The sequence below is a fragment of the Tenrec ecaudatus genome, chromosome 10 (assembly GCF_050624435.1).
Source record: "Tenrec ecaudatus isolate mTenEca1 chromosome 10, mTenEca1.hap1, whole genome shotgun sequence".
In the NCBI taxonomy this organism is placed as follows: Eukaryota; Metazoa; Chordata; class Mammalia; order Afrosoricida; family Tenrecidae; genus Tenrec; species Tenrec ecaudatus.
Genome location: NC_134539.1, coordinates 138,239,216 through 138,265,572, shown reverse-complemented (window position 1 = coordinate 138,265,572; position 26,357 = coordinate 138,239,216). Strand labels below are relative to the sequence as shown.

Genomic DNA, 26,357 nt, shown 5'->3' with positions numbered 1-26,357 from the left:
AGGAGTACATCACCCAGGAACGCCTGCCTTGCAGTTACAAAGGGCAACCTCCAGAATGTGGAAAATTTCACAAAACAAACGACCTAGTTTTTGAAATAAATAAGGAAAACTATAGATTAAAAAGAGACGAGACGTATCAGCAAAATGTAATGTGATGGCTTTTTGGGGACCTGGTTTACACAAATGTAACTGTTCAAATACGAGACAACGAGAGAAATGAGGACATTAATTATGTAATGGACGATATTACAGAAATTAAAAAAGAAATATAGTTTCAAGGTTATATATGTCTTTGAAAGGTATATTCTGAAATATTTATCGATGCAATGATACAATGACTGGGGTCTGTTTAGGAATAATCTGGGGTGGGAAAGTAGGTATAGATAAAATAACATTGGCTTTAAATCGAAAATTAATGCTAGGTGATAGTACAGGAGTTCATTTTATTCTATTTGTGTTCGTGCTTGAACGTTTCCATATTAATAGTAAAAAGGCAATCATTTGTTTCTGAAAGAGTGCACTGAATCTAACTAAACTGCACGTGTGCAAGTTGTTGAGAATGGGCAATGTTATGTTACCTGATAGTGCTCTGCGGAAACCCACAAGCAATAGTGGGTTTCGATTTTACAGAGCTTAGAGCTGAGTTAAGGAACAAGAGTTACACCAAGAAACAGGTAGTGTCAGTGAACTCTCATTAGTAAGAAGTAGTAGCGAGTGTTTTTAAATGCTCAGTGGAGTGTACTGACGTGGTCAGTGTAGTTCTGCTTTGATGTGTTCAAGTTCACTGACCACGAGGACCGTAGCTCCTGCTGCATTCTTGTCACTTAGCGCAGTACGCATTTAGTACAAGCTTATTCGCCGGACTCAAAGCCTTACTTTGACTCAGTGGTAGCAGCGTAAAGATGAAACTCTTTACTGTATTTATTTATTCTTATGTAAATGATTAAGCCTCATTTGTTATCCTTGTTTTTGCCTCCCTCCTCTTTCAGTCTGGAGTTAATCCGAGAGCCGGTTTCCACAAATTGTGACCATATATTTTGCAAGTAAGTTTGAGTGTTTCGCCTGACTCCATTGCTAGCTTTTGTATTTGTCCTCATGGGGAGGGAAGCATCGATCTGTTCATCGAAGCCTTAATTTCTTCCGTTAAGAAGCAGTGTCTCACCTGAATCTATGTCCCTCAGCCTCAGAGAGAAGTGGCCACAATGACAGTGTCCTTCATCTCTGGTAAACTGTTGGCATACCTTGTTTGGGGGCATGGGAAGTCACTTTGAATAGCTGTTTGCTTTTTGTGTCCCTGGGTGGACGCAAACTGACAGCTATTGTGAAAGAAGCAGATCAAGGTTTCGCCTTCCCAGGGTCTCTGTTCCTTTCTGCTTTTCCTGTGCTTTCGTTTGTTTGCATTACTTATTAACCTTTTGAAGTTATTAAGTTGATATTCATGAGCTGCGGGGTTGGGGGCGGCAAAAAAAAAAATTAAAAAAAAAAAGTTGATATTCGTTTCTCAGTGAGTCCTGTTACTTTGACAAATGTAAGGATTTGCCTTTTGAAATGGAAGTCTGTTTCCGAGTGAAAAAATTTCATAGAAAGTAGGATGAAAAAAAAAAAAAAAAGAAAGTAGGATGGAGAGGAGATGTTAAAAAAAGGTGGGATGGGTAATTTAGTGGGACAAGGGGCTTTCTTTTCTACAGTTAAACTAGGATCTGTATTACCTTGAAGGGCAGCCTAATTTCTAAAAAAATAAATAAATTTCAATCAAAAACAAACACTGTAAATGCTTTGAAAATGACGATTGCAGCATTTGTGCAAATGTGTTTGAGACACTGGAGGAATGTATGTATTGCGATGAGATGTAAGAGCCCCCAATACAAGTATTTTAAGAAAGGAAAGAAAAACAAACCCTGTATGTGATAATGAGCTTACTAATACAGAGGATATATAAATAACACAAATTATATGTATTCCCTCCTACCTCATGACTATAGTTTTGAATGCACTTGTATTTAAAATTGAATGTGATTTTAGAATATTCATGAAGATAAGCTAAGGATTCCTGAATTTAGGAATTCCTGTAAGGACACCGAACACTAAATTGTTATTGTTTCTTTTTCCTGTGAGAAGTTGATCTTTAGAGCCAAGACCAGCCAATTGGAGCAGTGTTTTCCTTTGTGCTCTGTGCTCTTCAAGGCTCCTTGGCTATATTGACTTCTTGCTGGTGATCTGAGACAGCCACAAAGTTGCAGGTCCCAAGTCATTTCAAAATCTCAAGCCAAACCCAATGCTGTGGAGTCTCTTCTGACTCCTGGGAACTTTCGGGACCGAGTAGAACTGCCCGGAGGGTGTCCAAAGGCTGTCAATCTTTCTGGAAGCAAACTGTGCCGTCTTTCTCCCGCAGAGTGTCTGGGAGATTCGAACAGTCATTCTTGCATTTAGCAGACAAGTACTTGCTCAGTTCACCAGCAGGGCACCTTTCGAAAAGCCTCAGTGTCCCTCCAGCGTTAGCCTTCTTCATTAGACTTCTTGTAAGCAGCTTTGCTCTACTAGGCAAAATGCAAACATGGGGTAGTTTTAGTTCCTGCCCTGAGTTGATTTTGCTTTTTAAACTTTTTTTTTTTTTTTGAGATTTAATTCACATATTACGGGACAACATCCTTGACAGGTTGGCCAGATCCTTGTGAAGTTGTCAAGGATGTTTGTCTTGTTGGATCCATGGTCAGTGTTCATGGGAGCAGCAGTCAAGAGATCGAAAGACTGATTGCATGAGGTCAGTCTGCTGCACGAGACCCCTGTCGGGTAATGAAGAGCTGGGATGCTACACTGAGGACTAAGCGCCTGGCCCAAGCCAGGGTGTTCCCCATTGCATTACGTGCATGTGAAGTTGGATGGTGAATGAGGAAGACCGTAAAAGAATCGGTTCAGTTGAATTGTGGTGCTGGAGAAGAAGACGGAAAATACCATGGGCTGCTAACAGGACAGACTGCTCTGTGTTGGAAGAAGTAAGGCCAGAGTGCTCCTTACAGGCAAGGATGGCACGGCCTCGTCTACATACTCTGGACGTGTTGTCGGGAGAGGCCAGTCCCTGGACAAGGACATCATGTTTGATCGAGTGGAAAGGCAGCCAAAGAGAGGAAGGCCCTGCGTGAGACGGGACGACACAGTGACAGCGTCAGGCATCAGAACAGGTTCTCAGCCTTCCTCGCGCCGCGACCCTTTCACAGTTCCTCATGCGGTGGTGACCCCCCCAAACCATAACATTGTCGTTGCTACTTCATCACTGTCATCTTGCTACTGTTATGAATCGGACGACCCTTGTGAAAGGATTGTTTCACACACACACCCATGGGGGTCGCGACCCCCAGGTTGAGAACCACTGCCTTAGCGCGGTGGGGAGGTCGGCACCGGGCGGGCAGTGTCTGAGGGTGGCAGTGGGTTGGAGCTGACTCGAAGGCACTAACAACAATGACAAAACTCACCCAGTTACACTGTAAGTTAGTAGAAGGTGTTTCGCATGCACACAGCTTAGGCCTGTGCTCCTTTTTGAGATATTTTTTGTGAATTGAGGTAATTTTTACATGAAGAGTCTAACTTCATTTTTTTTGCATATGAATTTCCAGTTGTCTCTGTGTCATTTGTTGAAAAGATTCCTGGTTTTTTTGTTTTTGTTTTTTTTCCATTTAATGCCTTGGCATCCATGTGGTAAATCAGTGAATTACTGATTAATTGACAATTAACCAGATGTATGACTTTATTTCTGGACTCTGAATTCTGTTCCATTGATCAATATGTTGATTCTTACGTTAGTTTCATGTGGTCTTAATTACTTTAGCTTTGTAGGAAGGAACTGAGGTTTTTTATTTGTTTGTTTTTATCAATCATTTATTGGGGCGCTCTCACAAATCTTACAACAATCCATCATTCAGTTGTATTGAGCACACTTGTACATGTGTTGCCATCAACATTTCAAAACATTTTCTTTCTACTTGAGTCCTCAGTATCAGCTCCTCTTTTTTCTCCCTCCCTCCCCTCCCCTTCCACCTTGGTGAATCCTTGATCAATAATATATTATTATTATTTCGTGTCTTACACTGTCCATTGTCTCTCTTCACCCACATTTGTTATTCATCCCCCTTGAGGGGAGGGGGGGGCTATATACCCAACCTTGTGATGGGCCCCACCGCCCCTCATGATATGGCTCCTCCCACTACTGTTCCTGAGGGTTTGTCTTGAATTCCATGTATCCAGAGCTCCTATGGACCAATGTGTGTACTCCGGTCTGGCCAGGAACTGGATTTTTAAACTAATTATCATCATTTAATATGAGCTACTTTCTCTTTATGTCAGATCACGCAGCTTAAAATTATTGTGAGTATGTCATTAAGTGTGCCACACTAACTGCGTAATAGGTTCGATTTGATCATAACGGTAAAACATAGGCGTGTAAGCTCAGTTTTCATAGATCGTTGCTTATGTGTTGCTGCTTTCTGCTTATGCAGCATCTAAAAACCATAGAGAAAGCCATTTGTTGTGTTACATCTGAGAAATGACTGCCTAAGGGCAGTTGTGAGTTTACCTGTTCATGGTCCTTTGAATATTCCTTCCACAAGAGAGTAACATGAATCGTTTTTTCTTTATACATTATAGATTTTGTATGCTGAAACTTCTCAACCAGAAGAAAGGGGCGTCTCAGTGTCCTTTGTGTAAGAATCATATAACCAAAAGGTATATACCGTGGGCAGCGATGGGAACCACAACAGTAAAAGGTAGAAGACATGGTTTAGCATCGCAATGTCCTTATCAAACTGCCCGTGAGTAGACCGATACATGAAAGCGGGTAGCAGACACCGGAAATTATTTCTGAAGCCATTTTTCTGAAAGTGTTAGGCCAAATAGAGGTATTCGCGAGTCATTTTTTGTTTCTGAATAGTGCAGGAACTTGGAGTCTTAGCAAAAGTAAGACTCGTGTCAGCACCTCTGCTGGCCCTGTTTTCTTTGTCTCCTTTGCCGGGTGTGAGGTGTTCTTAGGGCAGTGGCGTCTCAGCCCTGCGTTTACAATGCTTGCTACGTAGGAAGTGCTTAGGACTCTAAAGGACTGAGTGCATTCGATTTTCCCAAGTCGTGATCTTTCTTTGGCCATCATTATCTAACTAGATTTTCAAAATAATGTGATGATTGTGTGACAGAAAAGCCTGAGAAAAGGAGCTAGCAATGGGGGCTTGGGTGGGGTTCAGATAGTAGGAATAGTTCGTGTGTATTTTGTGCAGGGCCCTTAAAAATGTGGTACTCTCTTGCTCTTAACGGTATCTCTCAAACTATGTTATTTCAGAAGCCTGCAAGAAAGTACAAGGTTTAGTCAACTTGTTGAAGAGCTGTTGAAAACCATTCATGCCTTTGAACTTGACACAGGATTGCAGTGTAAGTGTTGCATAGCCCTAGAGGCCGACGTTCAAGTGGCTGCCCATTCTAACCCAAGCAATTTGCACAATGATTTTCTTTAGGTAGATGATAAGGCTTTAATGTTACAGAAAGTAGTGGTGTTTCTAAACCTCACTGGTGTTAGACTCAGGAGTGTAGTCTTGAGAAGTAAATGTGTCAGTATTGAAGTGGGGGGAAAGAGCAAAAATAACATTGACGGCCTGTTCATCTATGTCTCATGAGTAGAATTTTCAAAGTTGCCTTAGAATAACAGCAAAGACGTTACAGGGACAGTTTGTTGTGACGTGTTGTCCTGACGCACCAGTTTCTTGTGGGCTCCTTGATGATAGTTCATTCGTTTTCTCACTCCGAACATAACGTGTTTTTTCTTATAATTCAACAGTTGAAAAGAGTCACAACTTTTCAAAAAAGCAAAATAACTCTCCTGAGCATGTAAAGGAGGAAGTATCTATCATCCAAAGTATGGGCTACCGGAACCGGGCCAAGAAACCTGGACAGAACAATCCTGAAAATCCTGCCTTGGTAAAGCCGCTTTCATTGCTGCTGGCAGCACCTTTTCGTTGGGCATTGGGAGTTAGCGACTGTGCTAGATGCTCGCTGGCTCCCATGAGGAGTCAGTGAAGAAGTCGGAGGAGAAAGCAAAGGTGGGAGCGTGCTCACATGGAGGAGCGGTAGCAGAGTTCCAGGAAGGGCGGTGTGCCTGAGGTGGTCCAGAGAGGCCTTGGCTCTTTTCCTGCTGTGGGATGCCCATGTGCTCGGTTGCTTGTCTAAAACAGCCATGAGATGACTGCCATGTCTCAACCAGCCGTCTGTGGCAGTTCTTCTACCATGAGGCAATATCTTATTTCTTCCGGGAAGTTGCCTAGACAAGGGGGAATCGGCTTTCAGAATTTGAAAGTTAGGTCAGCCAGAAGTGTCTGGTTGTCACCGAAACAGCAGTGATCCCTCTGTTGTACTTGTAGATGGTTGTGAGGAGCCATCAGCTCAGTGGAACAGAACCCTGCCTCGTCCTCCGAATGCCACTCACGTGTGAGCCATTGACCTCGCCCCTGTGCCAGTCCATCTTGTTGGGATCGCAAACGTAACGGTTTTTATAGTACCAGCTTTGTAAAAGGGCCGAGGGAGTGGATCTGCACTGCACTGAGCTGCGATTGGCAAAGTCAGCCGTTTGAAACCACGAGCCGGTCCGAGGGAGGAGGACTGGGTTTTGTACTCCTGTGGAGTTGCAGTGCTGGAAACTCACAGGGGCAGGTCTGCCTGTGCTTTTCGGGGTCGCTACGAGTCGGCATCCACCCAATGGCAGGGAATAGTTTTGAGACAAAAAAGAAGGGAAGTTTCATCAAAGTACTGTTGGGCTCTAAAATCTTTCTTTTACTAGTGTTCTTAGGAATGTCGAGTTTTTATTGTCTTTATTTACACTTTTGAACAGATATAATCAGAAAGGTGTGTTTAATCAATCTCTTTACTTTCCTACACTACGACATAAAGTGTACGCTTCAAAGGATATGTTTGTTACACTTTAAAAACTTGAGCGCATGGGCCCCCTCTAATTTCTTGCCCACAGTGTGCTTTGCACCCGTATCTCCAGTGCTCTCTGCGTGAGGGTGAGTGTGGAGCAGGGCCACATCCCAGGAACAAATTGTTCTTAGATTAGGAGAGCTCAAAATCCCTTCATATTTAAAGTTTATATATCTCTCTGCCTATTGTTGAGGCCACATCATCAGCCTCTCAACGTAGTGTCTCTTCCCACAGATGTAGTCAGTTTGTGCACAGCTCCTTTGAATGGTGATTTAACCACGGCGGGGGGGGGGGGGGGGGGGGGGGGGGGGGAGGGGCGCTAAAATTGATAAGGCAATGATTGTACAATTCTCCTTGATTGAACGATTGAATTGTGTGATGTATAAATTAGTGCCAATAAAACTGCTGGGGGTTAGAGTGGGGGTGAGAGTGGTGAGCAGTCTCTGATACAGTCTGTTCTTCTGTTAACCAGCTACTTATTTCACTATTCCTCCCATGCCCAGAACACACTCACCTCCTCCACAAGGGTAATAAACCACACTTTTCCTTGTTTTAAACCATCTTATTGGGAGCTCTTACAACCCTTATCACAATCCATCCATCATTGCGTGTCAAGCACATTTGTGCATTTGTTGTCCTCACCATTCTCAAAACATTTGCTTTCTACTTGAGCCCTTGGTATCAGCTCATTTTTCCCCTCCCTCCCCTCTTCCCCTCCCTAAACCATAATTTTCAATGTAAAAGAAAAAATCCCACCAACAGCTTAAATACAAATAATACATACTTCATTTAAAAAAAATTTAGAGCAGAGAAAAGGGAAACTTCAAATCACACCTGGTTGAGGCATTTTGGTATGTTATTTACCAGGATTCTTTTCCAGGTATCAGATAAAATTTGGTTAATTGATCATGGCTGATTTGTTTTGTTCATGGGCTCAAGTTTCAAGAAAAACACAGAACTAGACAAACATTAGCTAAAAGTTCTTTCCTGTGCTTCTTAGCAGGAAAACAATCGTGACGCCCAGCCCTCTAGCCCTGGACCTGTGCCGTCTCTGAGAACAAAGCAGCAGAAGAAGAAAAAGCCTGTCTACATTGAACTGGGTAAGGGTCTCCAAGCCTGAATTCTAGAATGAGAGTTGCTGGATTTCTTGGAATCCAGTCCTGCCAAAGTTTTGGTCTTAATTTATGCACGTGCCAAGATTTGAGAAACGAAAATAAAATAATTTTACAAGTCCTATAAATAATGTAAAAGTTAAAATTCCCACCTGGAGAACCTTACTTGATAAAAGAACCAAAGGCAGGAAGTCTGGTTAAAGTCCACGTAAATGCACTTAGGACGGGGGCATTGTGGCACTTGGAGGGATTATTATGCTAGAGCAGGAAGCCTTTTTGGAAGTGCTGAATTCAGAATTCAGACAGGCCTCTACTTGCTGCGTCTTACAATATGAAGGCGTGTCCAAAGTGCTGTGGGATTTTTCCACGAACTTTTTAAAGCATCCTCGTATATTTAGAATTGGCAACAGTGGACTCCTGAGCTGCCACGCTCCCTACCTGTGTTTACCACAGCACTTACCAGATTTCATGGAACTTACTGTCTGTCTCCCTCCTCACTGAAGACGGTACGTTCCTGGACAACAGGTATTGTGTCATGAAAATGGTTTTCGTAGCTACATGGAAGAGCTCTTCATAGACTGCAAGCACGCTTGTGTTTCAGTCCTATAACCCACGCAGGCACACGACGGGCCTTTGCGGTGTGTTGACTGTGTTCTTACATTCACTAGGCTGATGAGGAGATCGATGCACAGACGGGTCAGGACATTCTGCCCACGTAGTTAAGCGAGTCAGTAGCAAAGCCAAGATGCAAACCTTGGAAGTCTGACTTCAGAGGCACTGTTTTTAACTGCTTCTCTGTTGTTTGACCAATCTGCTGTGTGCCTTCCATGTCGTGGGCGCTTAGTGTATATTTCTATTTTGTAGCACTTTTTTTTTTATTTGGAGTTTAATGCTCCCATCGAAAGACTTCTTACTAATTTGATTTGGGGGTTCTTTGGGGAAATTCTTTTAGGATCTGATTCTTCTGAAGATTCATCTAATAAAGCAAGTTATTACAGGTGAGTCAAAGAGAGCTTTCCATCTGTGAGGCCAGTAGTTTTGTATTAAGCTGTATATCAGGGACTGGCTTCTCTAGATTAGAATCGCGGCATTGTAAGAGACGTTAGAAATCAACTAGTTCAGCCCTGTCTGTTGAGAGCTGAGGAAATGACGCCCGTTTGGTTTGCTTTGTCAATAATGTCCAAAGCGATTGGTGAGACCCGGAGAGCTCTGCGGGGCTTGCTGCCAGCAGAGGCTGCGCTCAGGCTTCATTTGCAGACACTTGTCTTGACACCATTGTCATTGTGGCCGATGAAAGGTTTGGATGGCTCCAATTTCAGCTCTTTTCTTCCTCTTTAAACCTTTTCTTGGGAATGAGCAGATCATCACTTTTACATCCCTAATTCTACCTGCCCTTCAGACTCTGTACAAACCTTCTACACAGATCATACATAATCTATCAGCCACCCCCAACTGGGTGATCTGCCAAATTGATTTTTGTAGAAATCAGTGGTTGACCTTGTTCTTGGTCCTCTGATAACTTGTCAAAACTATGATAGTGTCACTGGAAATCAGTTTTTATTTACCAATGACTTTTTCCCTAATGTCACAATTACTAAATAGTGTGTGTGTGTGTGTGTGTGTGTGTGTGTGTTTAGTTTAAAAAGCTAGAAATTCAACAAGCAGGGTGGGGGTGTGTGTGTCAGGGGGGGGATATTCAACAAGGTGGTCTTAGAATTTTATTGGGATGTCTGCATGGTTTAATCCCATTCTCACGAGGCTCATGTCCAGCTGCTCTCAGGCATCCCCTTTATGTATCGTGGGTACTGCCTTCTCAGTAAGCTGTACTTTTTTATTATTTTAACGTTTTAACATACACTTTGAAGCTAATTTTTTTCAAGTGTCTTGGCAATCATTGAAGTTTTGGTCTTCATGGGCCCTGTTGTGCTTTGCTGCTCTGGTATTTGACTGTGTGGCCCCAGTCTTTGACCGTTTCCTTTCCATTAGAAGTTATTAAAGGAGGGAACAGATTTTAAGGAATGAATCACAAAATAATGATTTATAAATTATCAAGGGCTCATGCGGGCAGGGTGCGGGGAGGGAGGGGAAAAATGAGGTCCTGATGCCAAGGGCTTAAGTGGAGAGCAAATGCCTTGAGAATGATGAGGGCAATGAATGTACAGATGTGCTTGACACAATGGATGTATGTATGGATTGTGATAAGAGCTGTATGAGCCCCCAATAAAACAAAACAAAAAAAGAAATGAATCAGATTGACCACTTTACTTCAGCCCTGCTTGGAAGGGTAAAAATATTTCAGCTCGCCTCGTTGGTAATTCTGCAACTTGATGTCTGGTCTTTTCTCTGCAGTGTGCTAGACCCAGACTTGATACAAATCATTCCTCAAGGAGCCAGACCGGAAGCCGGTTTGGATCCTTCAAAAAAGGGTAATGGTAAGTTTTCCCAACTCCTAACAGGAACTGAAGAGAGAACAGGTAGGTACAATCTTGAAATTAGATTATTCTGAAGATCATTTGGGGAGGTTTAGAATTCACAGCACTTCACAGAGTTCAAATATCGCTCTTCAATAGTTAAGGCATAGCCTGATAGATTTCATTGGTACTAAACTATCGTAGTACCCTATGTAGCTGATGGTAGCCCTTTCCTGGGAAAATGTATGGGAACGGGAGTCAAGCTCAAGCCATCAGTGCCTGGTGCACAGGCAGTCTGCTTTTAAATCATTCTGAGCGTTCCTGAGGTGCGGTCTATGAGTAGGGAGTATTCTGAAACTAAAATCTTACTGATCCTAAATGGAAATGGAGAGAATCTGGCTAAGTGGGAATTAAATGAAAGCTCGTAGGCTGCAGCTTCAGTGTATTCGGTAGTTTATGAGCTTAGTGTCTCTGAAAGTCACCAGCCACCCCCAAGTTGTGTTAAGTATTTATTTTCCCAAGTAGTCCAGTTTTTAAGTACCTTGTTATTTTTGTACATTTTCAGCTGCTTGTGAGTTTTCTGAAGACTTACCGATCATTGACTACCGCCCGTCCAGGAGCAAAGACTTGAAAACCCATAAGAAACAAGCAACTGAGAAGCATCCAGAAAAGTGTCAGGATGAGCCTGTTTCAAACCCACCTGTGGAGCCATGTGGCACACGTACGCTTGCCAGCTCGGCACAGCGCGAGGACTGCAGCTTATTACTCACCGAAGACAGACTGGATGGAGAAAAGGCTGGATTCTGCAAGGAAAGCAAACAGCCTGGCTTAGCAAGGAGCCAGCATAGCAGATGGGCTGAAAGTAGGGGAACGGGTAATGACAAGCCGACTCGTAACACAGAGGAAGAGGTAGTTGTGAGCGCTGACTCCGCGCATGGGAGGAAAGGAGTGTCTAAGCAGAAACCTCCGCGCCAGAAAAGGCCCAGAAAGAGCCATGATGTGCCTTGGAAAACACGGAAGAGCAGCATTTCGAAGGTTAACGAGTGGTTTTCCAAAAGCCACGGCCTGGGTGACTCTCGCGATGGGCGGCCTGAGTCAGGCGCAGACGTAGCTGTAGCCTTCGAAGTTCCAGACGAAGCATGTGAATCTTATAGTTCTCCAGAGAAAACAGACCTGATGGCCAGGGACCCTCCTATTCCCTTACTGCATAAAAGCGCAAGAGTCTTTTCCAAACCAGTAGAAAGTAACATCGAAGACAAAATATTTGGGAAAACGTATCGGAGGAAGTCAAGCCTCCTTAACTCGAGCCATGTAACTGAAGATCTGGTGCTAGGAGCTGCGGCTGCCGTAGCGCCTCCGGTAGCACAAGAGCAGCTTCTTACCAGTAAATTAAAGCGCAAGAGGAGATCCTTCGTCCTGCACCCTGAGGACTTCATCAAGAAAGCAGATTTGGCTGTCGTTCAAAAGACTCCTGAAACGATCCATCAGGGACCTGACCCAATGCAGCCGAAGGGGCCAGTGCAGAAGATTCCCGATGGTGGTCCCGGGCGAGGGACAAAAGGCGGGGATCGTGTTCCGAAGGAGAAGAGTGCTAACCTGGCAGAAACATCGGCCAAAGAATCTGCCTTTCGAACTGTAGCTGAACCTTTGAGCAGCCGGAAAAGCAGTATGGAACTGGAGTTGCCTGTGTTCAGTTCAAGAGCGCAGAAGAACAGGCTGAGGAGGAAGCCCTCTGCCAGGCACATCCATCCGCTGGAACTAGTCAACAGACAACCAAGCCCGACTACGCACACGGAGCTGCAAATCAGCAGTTGGCCTAGCAGTGAGGAGCTAAAGAAAGAAGAATCCGAGCCAAAGCCAATCAGACGGAGCCGGCACTTAAAGCGGAAAAGAGCCAAGAAGAATGACAAGCCAAACGGAGAAAGGGGCAAAAAACACGCCCCTGACACATTCCCAGACCGAAAGTCAACAAGCACAACGGACTTAATTGCTAACTGTTCCGTTTCTGGCAGTCTTCATGGAGCTGTCTGTCCTGGCCTTCCAGGGGCAAAAGCAACAGAGAAACGGGGAGCAGTGCAGGTGTCTAATAGCGCCAGAGACCCCAAAGATGAGGTGTTGGGTAGAGCAAGGGGCCTGCAAACTGCAAGATCTGTTGAGAGCACCAGTTTTTCACTGATACCTGCTGCTGACGGCACCCCGGGTGGCGTCTCAATAATGGAAGCAGGCAGCCGCGGACAGGCACAAACAGCACCAGATCCATGTGCACGGCAGTGCACAGCAACGGACAACCCCAGCGAAAGTGCCCACGGTCTTTCCAGAGATACTAGAAACAGCACGGAGGGCTTTGCGGATCTATTGACACATGGCGTTCCCCACATCCAAGAGACATGCACAGAAATGGAAGAGAGTGAACTTGATATTCAGTCTCTACAGAATACGTTCAAAGTCTCCAAGCGTCAGTCATTTGCTCTCTCTTCAAATCCAGAAAAGGAGTGTGCCACACTCTGTGCCCATCCTAGTGCCTTCAGGAAACAGAATCCAAACGATGCTCTTGAGGGTGGAGAAGAAGGGACTCGGGAGAACAAAGAGTCTACAATTAAGCCTGTGCGGGCAGTTCATACCACCGTGGGCACGGAGAAGCAGCCAAGTGATTACACCAACAGTAGCTTTCAAGGAGTTTCTAGGCGTGGTCAGGCATCTCAATTCAGAGCCAGTGAATCTGACCCCGGTACCTCAGTCGAACACGGAGTTTTGCAAACCACAGAGCATACCCCACCACTCTCTCCCATCAGATCCTCCCTTAAAAGTAAATGTAAGGAAAAGCTGTCAGAAGAAAGATTGGAGGATCAGGCAGAATCCCTTGAAAGAGCCTCGGGGAATGAGAGCATCATTCAAAGTACAGTGAGCACAATTAGCCAAAATACGCTTAGAGAAAATGCTTTTAAAGGAACCAGCTCAAGCAGTCTAAATGAAGTAGGTTCTAGCAGCGAAAACATTCAGGCAGAACTAGCTAGGAACAGAGAACCTAAATTGGATGCTGTGCTCAGACTAGGACTTGTGCAGCCTGAAGGCTGTAAGGAGGAAAGTCTTCCCCTAAGGAAATGCAAGCATCCTGAAGTAAGAAGGCAAAAAGGCAATGGAGGACTAGTTCCAGCTGTCAATCCGGATCTCTCCCGCTATCTAATGTCACGTAACCCGGAGCAACCGATGGAGAGCAACGGTTCTCAGATTTGCTCGGAGACACCTGAAGACCTGTTAGATGACAGTGAAATAAAAAATAACAGCTACTTTGTTCAAAGTGACGTTAAGGAAAGGTCTGCAGTTTTTGGCAAAGATAACCAGAGAAGAGATTTCAGAAGGAGCCCTGGGCCTACATCCCATTTAGGTTTGACTTGGGGTCACCCAAGGGGTGCGGAAGAATTAGAGTCCTTAGAAGAAAGCGAAGCCAGTGAGGAAGAAGAGCTTCCCAGCTTTCAGCACTTACTGTTTGGTAAAGTAACCAACGCTTCGTTTCAGTCGACCAGGCGGAGTGCTGACGCCATAGATTACCTCTCCAAGAACACCTGGGAGAGCTCTGCAACCGCAAAGGACGACAAAAACCAGCCAGCATTGGCGAAGGCTTCCCACGAACATCACCGTGAGAAGCCCCGATGTTCTGGAAGCTTATTTTCCCCGTACAGCACATCGGCAGGCTTGACTGCAAACACCCACGGCCCGTCCTTGTTTGGTTCTTCTTCCAAACAAGTGAGGCATCAGTTTGAAGACCAGGAAGCTGTTCTGAGTGACAACGAATTGGTTTCGGATGATGACGAAAGGGAAATGGGCCTTGAAGAGGTTGATCACCAAGACGACCAGAGTTTGAATTCAGACTTAGGTACTGGAACCAGGTTTTTATGTTCACCCCACTCTCTTCAATCTAAATGGGCCTGCATTTCAGGGAGCACTTTAAAAAAAATCACTTTATTAGGGGCTCATACAACTCTTATCACAATCCATACATACATCCATTGTGTAAAGCACATTTGTACATTCGTTGCCCTCATCATTCTCAAAACATTTGCTCTCCACCTAAGCCCCTGGCATTAGCTCCTCATTTTTTCCCCTTCCTCCCCGCTCTCCGCTCCCTCCTGAACCCTTGATAATTTATAAATGATTATTTTATCATATCTTGCCCTGTCCGACGTCTCCCTTCACCCACTTTTCTGTTGTCTGTCCCCCAGGGAGGGGGTTATATATAGATCCTTGCAATCTGTTCCCCCTTTCCACCCTCCCTCCACCATTCTGGTATCCCCACACTCTCACCACTGGTCCTGAAGGGATCATCTACCCTGGATTCCCTGTGTTTCCAGTTCTGTTTCCCTATCTACCAGTGTACATCCTCTGGTCTAGCCAGATTTATAAGGTAGAATTGGAATCATGATAGTTGGGGGACGAAGCATTTAGGAACTAGAAGTATGTTTCATCGTTGCTACCCTGCATCCTGACTGGCTGGTCTCCCCAGGCCCCTTCTGTAAAGGGATGTCCAATTATCCTACAGATGGGCTTTGGGTCTCCACTCTGCACTCCCCCCTCATTCACAATGAGAGGATTTTTTGTTCTGATGATACCTGATCCCCTTGACACCTCGAGGTCACACAGGCTAGGGTGCTTCTTCCATATGGGCGTTGTTGCTTCTGAGCTAGATGGCTGCTTGTATACCTTCAAGCCTTTAAGACCCAGACGCTCTGTCTTTTGATAGCCGGGCACCATCAGCTTCACCATATTTGCTTATGCACCCATTGTCTTCAGCGATTGTATCAGGGAGGTGAGCACATGATTTTTTTGTGATCCCATCGACACCTCATGATCATACAGGCTGGTGTGTTCTTCCATGTGGGCTTTGTTGCTTCTGAACTAGATGGCTGCTTGTTTACCTTCAAGCTTTTAAGACCACAGACGCTGTATCTTTGGATAACCTGGCACCATCAGCTTTCTTCACATTTGTTTATGCACCTGCTGTGTCTTCAGCAATTGTGTCGGGAAGGTGAGCATCATGGAATGCCAGTTTAATAGAAGAAAGTGTTCTTGCATTGAGGGAGTACTTGAGTGGAGACCCAATGTCCTTCTACCTTAATACTATGTACATGCCTTTATTTAGACCTCTATAAATGTCCTTTGCATCCTAGCTCTTTCCTCTATTTCCTTTGACTTTCCTCTTGTCCCACTATCATGCTCAGCCTTCATTAGAGTTTCAGTAATTCCTCTCGGTTTCATTACCCTTGATCACGTCCTACCAGACCTCCTACACCCTCCTCACCACCGATTTGGATTACTTGTTCCCTTGTCCCTGGGTTTGTTAACACCACTTCCCCCTCTCCCATGTCCCCCCGGAACTGTCGATCCCATTGTTTTCTCTTCCAGATTGTTCTTCCAGCCTATCTTATTAGATTTGCGGAGATAATAACATGCACAAAACCAAGACAGAGCAAAACCAAGCAACAAAATAAAAAATAACAACACCAACAAGCCAATGACAGCAAAACAACAAGAAAGAAATGCTTGTTGTTCAAGGACTGTTTTTTGGCCTTTAGGAATGTTTTCCAATTGAGTCTGTTGGGGTGCCAAGCCCTGGCCCCAAAGTCTATTTTTGGTATTCCTTGGGGACTTCGTTGCTCTGTTCCCCTTGCTATTCTGTTGCATGCCCTTAGTGTTTTGCCTCGGTGTGGTGGGATCAGATCGGGCGCAATTCCCACACTGTGTCTCCACTGTTGTCCCCTGTAGGGCTATGGGTTAGTAAGAGATGTCGTATCTCATAGAGGGGCCAGCCATGTGGTCTTCTCTTTGGATTGGCTGCTCTGAGCGGAAATATTGTCCTCAAGGCTTGGTGGGCCAGGATGTGCTCCACTCTCTCTTCCTCCCCCTTCACTTGCTCCTGTGTGCTCTGATCAGACCTGTCCCTCTTCCTGAGCTGCCGCTTCAGTGCTGTCCTCTGAAATGAATTCTTCTGGGGGGAGGGGCAGATGGAGGGAGCACAATTTTTATGCGTTTTCAAGTATAGTTAAAGTAACTGCTTGTGGATCTTTAAAACAGGTTTCTCCTAAGGTGGTTTCCCTTAAAAGTCAGAAGTCTTGCCCCTAACTCCAGGGTCCTCCCTGGATGAAATGTAGTGCCCCAATTGTTGGTGGACTTGCTTCTGGTGTTCACTGCTAAGATGTCTAAGAAAATCTAGTGGTCCCAATTCGAGAACTAGATACGCCCTCCTGCCAATAGGAAGAGAGGCTCAGCAAGTGGCAGTGTTTATGGTTTGTGATTACATCTGAAACTCTGCTTTCCATTGCCCTTTCAGGTGAAGCAGCATCTGGGTACGAGAGTGAGTCAAACCTCTCTGGAGTGGGATCGGGGCTGTCCTCTCAGAGTGACCTACTGACCACACAGGTACAAAGGGTGCTGGGTTGATGTGTGCGATGTGTGTTGCAGTCAGTAATACGAATCCTGCATTCTTAATGTTGCTTAACTTGCACTTTAAAACTACGGGCCTGATGGTGATGTGTAGAGCCTTCCCTGTCTCTTCAAATTAGATGAATAGCACTTCAATGGAACTCCCTCGACCTTGTAGTTCCTGCACACACACACACCACCTGTTAGCCAACAAATACGGAATCTAATAAACTTTCAAAACCCATTTTCCCTATAGAAAGTCATATGGGAAAGCACAACTGTATGAGATGGGGTGGCAGCTTCACAGTTAGTTGCAAATGGAGCCTACCTGGATCACTTCCTCTTAGAGACTCTCTAGCATTTCCTTGTTTCACACATTTTTCTTTTTTATTGTGTTGTTTGTTTCATTTGCTAATTGTTCTTTAGTGCTTATAAGTCATGTTTTTTTCTTTTAAAAAAGTATGCAATGTAACGTCTTGGTCAAAGCCAACATGATTGAGTACAGGAACAGCTTTATCAACATTAGTGAACAAGATGTTTCCGTATGCAAAGCAGAGCCGTCTCCTAGAAAAGGCATTCTGCATCACGACTCTGAAAGACTATGATGAGCGTTTGCTCACAGCCCAGCCCTATCTCCCAGTTTTCTAGTTTATAAGAATGGTACCAAATTTTCCCAAGTTCTAATATTGACAAATTCAGAGTCACCGCGACTGATACTTCAATGTACATGTCTCACATTGATGAACACGTTCTGAGGCGCCACATCGTTATTCTTTATACTCCTGGCTCAGGGTCGTCCTTAGTGACTACTGTTGAAGATAATGTCGATGAAAATCTGGCTGTGCCATCATAGGCAAATGTGCTCACCTTCTCTGACCGTAAATTCCACATGATTCAGATGAAGAGCTCTGGACCCACTACCGTTCCCCCCCCCTCCCCCTCTCCCATCCCCCCCCTGACTGTCAGTCCTGTTGTTTTTCCTCCAGATTGTTCATCCAGCCTATCTTATTTAGACAGACCTGCAGAAACAATAGCTTGCACAAAAACAAGACAGTGCAAAACCAAGCTACAATATACAACAAACCAATGACAAAAAAGCAAAACACAAGACAGAAAAGCTTGTAGTTAGTTCAAGGGCTGTTTGCTGGTCTTTAGGAGTGCTTTCCAGTCCAGTCTGTTGGGGTATCACCCCCTGGCCCCAAAGTCCACCTTCAGCATTCCCTGGGGACCTTGCCGCTCCATGCCCTTGCTGTTCTGTTGCACCCCCTTAGTGTTTTGCCTCGGTGTGGTGGGATCAGGTCGGACACAATTCCCACACTGTGTCTCCGGTGTTGTCCCCCGCAGGGCCATGGGTCATTAAATTTTCTTCAGGGACTTTATTTTGAGCTACCTTCTGGCATTCTGTGTATGAGCCTGTCATGCTGTATTGGACCTGGTGCTGAATATCGAGTGTTGTAACATAGGTGACAACATGTTCTGTTATGTGCAGCACTGTGGTCGGCATCTTGGTAGCTAAGTGTCTGTCCATATCCTTAATAGCTTCTTTAGTATAAATTCCTAGGCCTACAGTTTTTGACCTTTGAGATTCATTATTAAGTTGCTTTTCAGAAAGCCTGAACCCTTGTGTTCCCCAAGTCCCAGTGATATTTAATGGTTCGCAGTACCCGGTGCTTTTGTCACCGAGAACCATAGATGGAGAGGGGCTGTCTCTTACAGCCCGTTGTGGGTGCAGAATAACTCTCTAGACCTCAGCCCGTTGGAGGTGGAAGGAAACCTTTGGGAGGACTGCCCATTCTGTACCTGAGTTGTCACCGGTGTTCCCTGCTTCTGTAGGAAGGTTTGCCGTGGTCCCTAAAGTGACGGAAAGACCAGGAGACCATGTTACGGGTGCAACTCTTGTGATCCCTTCTGGATGTGGATTTGAGGACTCTGTCAGTCTAGATGCCTTTCACCTTTTGCCCCTGTAGGTTAAAGTTTTAGATTCCAATTCCTGATGTCATCTGCTTTAGGTATGGTCTGTATCTAACATCAGTCTTAGTATTTAGTGTACCCTTCTGTGCATACGAAACATTAAAGAAACACTCCAGGAGACACTAAGACCTCGTTAACAGCATAATACAGTAATAATAATCTTCTGATGCACATTAAAAATAGTACCCATTTGTTCTACAATCCATTGTGTGTACCTTAAATTTCTCAACTTATAAAATTACAACTTTTTATAGATTTTGAAATGGTTAGTAACTACAAGTCATATATAAGTTGGCTGTTTACACCCAGTGGCCTGCCTGTTACTCACCGTACCAAAAAGTGAAATAAAATAATGAGAGCTCATTTGCTCTTAAAAGTTGGAATATTATTGGTGGAACTTCTAAAGAGACCATCGGGCTGGGCCTTAGAGCCTGAGCATGTCTCCAAATGGAAAGGGGAGATGCAGGGACACAAGGGCAGGGGGTGTCCAGGAAGTACCTGGTTGGCCTGTCTCTAGAAATGAGAAAGAAGGCCAGGGTGTGGCGAGGCCCTGCAATACTCTGCCAGGGGATTGTTACTTTATCCTGAGGGTAGAGGTGACTAGCAGTTACATGGTGTTCAATTATCCAAGCACTGGTGTACCGCTACAGGCCTTATAGAAGAAGGGGCCTACGTAGGCATTCTGAGAACGTCTGCAGTGATGTAGCTGGATTAAAAGTCTAGCAGAGCGGAGTGGGAATAGAATAGAGAAGTAGAGCTAATTCAAGAAACAATAATTACAATCAAGAGGACATGGTGTCCAATTTGGTTTGGGTCTCCAAATGTAGTTGGTCAATTGCCTTCAGGGAAATTTACCTAGGTCCTTTGAAAGAACCCTAAAGAAGGTGACATAGCTACGGCTCTATCTGTCTTTCTGGCCACATGAAAGTCAGATGGTGGTGACAGTAGTCACTGAGACAGCTTCTAAAGCACTGAGCAGAGGCCTCCCTCTGTGGTATCTTTCCCAGTTCACTGAGGCAAGACCTCGATCAGCGATGTAACTGCTCACAAGCTCCACGTGGTGGCAATGGCGTTGCTGCGGAGATTGACAGCCAAGCAGTCTCTGGGAAGCAGTAGACATCTTTGTGACTCTGGAAATAACGTTTTCTAGTCATAAAAATCTGAACGTGCATTTGGTGTCAAGAGAAAGAAGATGACTCGTTTTTAGTAGCCGGGAAAGCCTTTTCCAAGGACCAGGGGAGGGTGAGACGATCCGTCTGCCCCAGTTTTCCTGCAACCAATAGTTGTTCCTTCTAAAAAGCAAGGGAAAATGTCCATCTAAAGCCTGGACTTACCAAGTTATTTTCTTATCAAAAACCCTAGACTGAACAGATTCCTTCAGGAAATAGCTTAATCGCTAACCTTCAGAAGCCCCGTTAAACAAGAGCCCCTCTTGACTGAAGAGTAACTGCCCTTCCCTCCAACCCGCTGTAGGCACCCTGCCCCAGGCTACAATGACTAGAGAGCCTCCAGTACTCGGACAACCGTGCCTGACCCATGACCCATAGCCAATAAATAGTCGTTGAGCGAACGAAGCAGAAAAATTAATGAGTTATCTCTGTGCGATTTCTGTAAGAGACTAAATGGTCATAGAAATTCAGAAAAGGCGATAAAATAATAACTTATGAATTATCAAGGTTCATGGGGTAGTAGGGAGGGAGGGGGAAAAATGAGCTCATACCAAGGGCTCAAGTAGAAAGCAAATGTTTTGAGAATGATGATGGCAACAAATGTGCTTGACACAATAGATGGATGGATGGATTGTGATAAGAGCTGTACGAGCCCCCAAATTTAAAAAAGAAAAAATTCAGAAAAGGAAGTGTTCTCACAGCCTGTAGGCAAGGTTATTGATCACGTACCCCAAATGTACCGTAGGAAGGAGCCTTTGCCCAATATTTCATCAGCATGAAAGGCAGACATTTTATATGGGATAACCTAACGTCCTATGAGGCTCATAATAGGAAGTTTTGGAACCATGTAAAATGTTAACAATCATGTTTTGATATGATTTGTTTGGTGGTGGTGTTGAGAATATACACAGCAACACGCGCGCAAGTTGTTCAACAGCTTCCAGTACAATTCAGTGATGTTGATTGCTTTCTTGTCCCCATGGTTGCAGTCTGAGTTTTCAAGTTCCCATTGTCATTTTGATACCATATATGCACGTCTTAAAAGGGCATAGTATTCAGAACTAATTAAGCTAAACTATTATTTGGTTTGATGAAGGGATATTAGTTGTTTTAAGGATTATCTCAAGGCAGGGGTTTATCCAACCTTCTCTAGTATGTCTGCAGTCATTGAGAAATTGAAATGCTGTCCTGCATTCGCTCCCATTTGGTCAGGACTCACATGTTAGAACTGCCCCCATAGGGTTTCTAAGGCTATAAATCTCTACAGAAACACACGTCACAGCTCTTTCTTCTGTGGAGTGACTGGTAGATGAAAAATGCAGTCTTTTGGTTAGTGAGCATATGATTGCTCAACCTTTGTGCCATCTGACTCCTTATGTGATAGAATCCTGGCTAAATATCAAGTGTTTAAGTACCTTCCACTCCCGAACTTTAACAGAGAGTAATCATGGGGGGGCGGGGTGCAGCTGATACCAAGGGCTCAATAGAAGGTAAATGCCTAGAGAAGAATGATGGCAACGTATGTATAAATGTGCTTGTATGGATTGTTATAAGAATTCTAAGAGCCCCTAATAAAATGATCTTTTAATTAAAAAAAAAACCCTAAGAAAATACTCAGCTCCAAAAGGCCATCATGAGTCTATTTGAAAGAGTTTGGGGATTTTCCTCCCTCGTTAATATTCTGAAATAATTTCATGGGCATTGATTACATGAATTATGGTTGGATTGAAAGGTGTTCAGCTAGAACTCCTAATTCCATACTGGGTGATTTTCATTCACATCCTAAAATTAATTGCTGTGACATGCTTTTGCTTTCTGGCAAATTTCACCCACAAAATAACCTTCTGGACCAACTTCTTGTCTCTGCAGCAGAGGGACGCCATGCAGGGTGACCTGCTCAAGCTGCAGCAGGAAATGGCGGAGCTGGAGGCCGTCTTGGAGCAGCACGGGAGCCAGTCTTCCAGCAACTGCCCTTCCCCCGTGGGCAAGGGCCTGCTCAACCCGGAAAAGGAAGTGCGTAATACTGGCCAAGGTCTGTTATCTTAAGCAAAATTCTTCTCCTCCTCAAGCATTTTTTTTCCTTTTTTTTCCCACCCTAAGCTTTTTACTGCCCTCTGAAAAATAAAGTCCTGGCTCCAACATTTTATGATCTTTGCTCAGCACATATTTACTGAATCCCTTCATGGGTAATTTTAAAACGTTGGTCTGGTCCCTGCCCACAACTAGTTTCCCATTCGGAGAGGACCCCAGGCAGGCAATCACTCAGTGTCACTGTCTGGCCCTGCACCTGGAATGAGGAGCTCTGAGACTCACACAGTGGTCTGTGCTGTTAGGCAGTTGAGTGTAGTGGGGAAAGCTGGGAATGGATACCCTGTCGCTTCAGAAAATTTATGGAAAAGCACTTGTCTGGATGCCTTATCACACGGTGTCAGATCACAGCTACTTGGTTCAGTGTGCTTTCTGATTCTTAGGCAGAGAGACTTCGCTGCGTCAGGAGCTGCAGTTTGATCTACAGAAAGCCCAACTGCCTGTCAGCCCTGATGCTTGGTAACCAACCATGGTTCAGTTATCCGTTAGGTCAGGCAGTTGGAGTCACCAGGCAGGTGGGGGTGATCCCGTAGGACTCCCTGTAGGACGTGAGCGCTGGGCTGAGGGATGCTGTGCTCCTGTATCAGTAGTGGCACGGCAGGACTTTCCACTGCCCTGAAGAGTGACAGTCTTGGAAACTCAGGGCAGTTCTACCCTGTCCTATAGGCTCCCTTTAAGTCGCCATTGACTCCATGTCGGTGAGGTTGAGTTTGGGGGGGGCAGAAATGAAGGAAATTGAGATACAAATTTTAGTTTTAATTGGAAAGAGTCTAATAAAAAGCACACCAGGTAGGTTTTTTTCAGAGGTGCAAAGGAGTAAAAGAGAAGCTAGACACAGGCCTGGGGTCCCCAGGAGCGTTGTGCTTTAGAAGCAGGTGGGGCTGGTGAGCTCTCCCAGAGGGCTCCTTGCTGCTGTTTCAGCGACACCTGCCCAGCAACTTAGGGAATTAAAGTCCTTCCCTCTCGCTGCCTTCCTTCCTCGGCCTTCCTGGGGCTCCCTGGGCCATGCTTGGTCTCTTTCTAGGAACCAGAGTCTGTTAATTATTCGGAGTCGTGGCCTCGGTCCCTGCAGGTGCTGCTGTGTTTTTATGCTCGTGGAGAAACAGGAGTTCATGCGTAAGAAGCTAGAACTCGGTTGCTATGGCAGTGGTTCATGTAGTTCCTTAAATGCTCTCTCTGTAGCTGAATCTTCGTCTCGTTCATCTCCCAGGCAATGAAGCCCAAGAGCCTTCTTTACGGGACTCTCACCATCTTCCACCTGAAAGCAAGCTAGAGTTTCCATTCTAATGCACAACCTATGAAGCGTGATTGTGCAGCCCTGAATACCTGTGGGAATCTGCTATGTGTGTGTACGTGTGTTCCATTTTGTTCTCAGAAGATCCGTGGATGATGTTTCTTTACGGAGTCATTTCTAAAATGTTTTCACATCAATCTAATACCAGCCCAGTTTTTGAGCCTTTTCCACCTAAGTGGGTGTGGGTCTCAACTGAAACTACGTTTGTTATTCTTAGGAAAGGCTGTCATTGCCTCAGCTGTGTTCGTTTTTTCAGTAAACCTTTTGTATCTGCGAGGGATGAGGTTCAATTTACAGAACAGTTGCAGTGTTGTTAGATAAGCAGTTCTCGTGTATCCCTTAACTTGCTTCATTTCCCTCTTACCATCCTGTGTTCCAAACCCAAAATCAACATTGGTACATTGCTGTCCTCAGAATTCGAGATTTATTTTCAATTAACCAGTTTTTATTTTTAGGGGTTCAACATATATATATATTTAATCATTTTATTGGGGGCTCATACAACTCTTATCACAATCCATCCATCCATTGTGTCAAGCATATTTGTACATTTGTTGCCATCATCCTCAAAACATTTGCTTTCTGCTTGAGCCCTTGGTATCAGCTCCTCATTTTTTAGGGTTCAATATTTTTACAACAACAAAATCCCCTTTTCTCATGTCTTTATATCAAATGTTCCTCCCTCCGCATAGATGGGTCCTACTGTTGACCCAAAGGTCATTCCCAAGCATGCACACTCTTCTCGTGCAAATGACTGAGGGAGCTTCAAAGGTTCGTGGGAAGTGGCTTCCTGATCATGGAGTGTTTGCATTAACATTTTGAAGTCCCACATAAGTACTTACACGCTGTGAGTTCTATGCTTCCCTGTGAAGATACATAGGTTTGGTTTTTCCTCTCAGATTTCTTGTCATTTATAAAGAAAATATTAGCATTTGTGAAGCTCATAGCTTGTTATCGTAGAAGTAATTTTCAGACACAGCTGAGCTTAATGCCCAAGATGTTTCCTAGAAATGCTTATTAGAAATTCCTGGGCATCTCCCCTGGGAATTCTGAATCAGAAAGGGTGGGATGGGGTACATGAAGGGGCTTGGAAAACTTCCATTTGTCTTTCACTTCCATTTTTCCTTAGACTTTTGGAAACCCCCTGTTTTTGGACAGGGTTCTCTAGAAAGGCAAACCAGATTGCTAATAATTATATATAAATATATTTATAAAGATAGATATATAATTTGAGAAATAAACCGTTAAATAATATACAGATAGCTAATACAAGAAATTAACAGTTAAATTATGAAGCAGTGAGACACTAGCAGTCCTTCTAGGCTTGAGAGCTGCCAGATGCCAGTCCCCTTCTGTAGAGAGAGCTGGGCTATATATACCCAGGCAGCAAACAGCAAGGCAGGTCCCCAACTGTCATCAACTGTCGGTCCCCAGCTCCAGAGATGAACATTCCAATCGTGTGGGCTTGAAGGGACCTCACCTTACAGCGACACAGTCCACAGGCTAGGCACCCCACAGGTAGTGTACCCCTTTAAACTGAGGCACAGACAACCAAGGTGAGGCTCACCGAGCCATGTATCCCTCTGCCCTTCAGTTAATCCTACTTGTGTTTATCGGCCAGGCTGGCACAATAAACTATCACAATCCACCCTTTGCCAGCCTGGCACCTGTACACGATTCTTTACCCATACATACTTATATAATTTCCAGATATTAATGAAATCACACTTATACGTATCATCAATCATCTATCATACATATAAATGAAAACACACTGAGTCAAATTATATCTGATATAACATACTTGAACAAAGGAAATTACGCAATAGTCACATACAAAGAAAAGACATTGGCAATTACAAGTCTCGCTTTTGCAATTGATCACGTGGTCGTAATTGATAGGTAGAACTACCTTCTACTGCTACCCATTCTGTATTACCTTTGCCCTCAGCACGCACCTCAGCTGGCTGTGGTTTTTGGCCTGGCAGGGTGACCCAGACCTTCATTCCTGAGGGGGCTGGGTCATTATAAGTCCTGCCAGGATTGGGTTGCTGTAACTTACCATTTACTTTAATCACAGGGCATGGTAACACTTTGAGTCAGCCTATGGGATCTCCTGGATTCCAGGCATATTCTTCTTTACCTCCATTATGTAGCACCAGTCCAATTTCTCCTTGGTAATCAGGATCAATCACCCCACTTAGTACAGTGACACTCGTCCTGACCTGTTGATCCAAAGGCATGAGAAGTCCAAAGTGCCCAGGGGGCATTCTCAGCTGCCAGTTCAGTGGAATCCGTGCTGTGTTTCCAGGTGGGAGAGTTCCTTTCTTCGGGACCAGGACCTCCAGGCCTGAGGAACACAGGGTTGCTGGGACAGGAAGCAAAAATGCTGCAAGGGGGTCACTAGGAGTAACAGTGAGTGGTGCCACTCCAGCTTCCACCCCTTGGTTCCTGGACCCATGGATTCTGGCTATTGGAGACACAGCACCACATGTTGCCCGCTGGTTTAGAGCGTATACAGCTTCCTGGAGAACATGGCCCCAGCCCCGCAAGTTGTTGCCACCTAGTTGGCACCGTAATTGTGTCTTTAGGAGCCCATTCCATCGTTCTATCAAGCCGGCAGCTTCAGGATGATGAGGAACATGATACGACCAGTGGATTCCATGGGAATGGGCCCATTGCCGCACTGTATTTGCTGTGAAGTGAGTTCCTTGATCTGAAGCAATGCTATGGCACCCCCTGTATACCTGTTTTTCCATCTAAATGTTATTGATGTTCTTGCTGTAGAGAATAAACACTGACGAACATATTGGAACACTTGTTAGCTAAGCCGTGTGGCGACGTTGCTCACATTGGCTGGGCTGTGGAGGCCCTCTCCCGCTCCCGCTGACTTGTTCCTCCCTTGTTAGCATAAGAGCACTGACCCCCCCCCCCCCCCCCAAGGCTC

The 26,357-nt window shown here is 44.8% G+C and overlaps 1 protein-coding gene across 2 annotated transcripts in view; it reads left to right on the top strand.

Annotated features, from left to right (window-relative positions):
• The window catches only part of BRCA1 (BRCA1 DNA repair associated), a 67,121-nt gene that overhangs the window by 7,399 nt on the left and 33,365 nt on the right, over positions 1-26,357 (top strand). The window contains exons 3-12 of one of the 2 annotated variants that reach the window (XM_075561874.1): positions 990-1,043; positions 4,639-4,716; positions 5,321-5,409; positions 5,813-5,952; positions 7,952-8,048; positions 9,013-9,058; positions 10,410-10,492; positions 11,037-14,345; positions 16,797-16,885; positions 21,898-22,060. In XM_075561874.1, the coding sequence (XP_075417989.1) occupies positions 990-1,043; positions 4,639-4,716; positions 5,321-5,409; positions 5,813-5,952; positions 7,952-8,048; positions 9,013-9,058; positions 10,410-10,492; positions 11,037-14,345; positions 16,797-16,885; positions 21,898-22,060 (4,148 nt within the window). Of the gene's footprint in view, positions 1-989; positions 1,044-4,638; positions 4,717-5,320; positions 5,410-5,812; positions 5,953-7,948; positions 8,049-9,012; positions 9,059-10,409; positions 10,493-11,036; positions 14,346-16,796; positions 16,886-21,897; positions 22,061-26,357 lie in introns of both variants that reach the window. The other variant, XM_075561873.1, reaches the window with a different exon arrangement.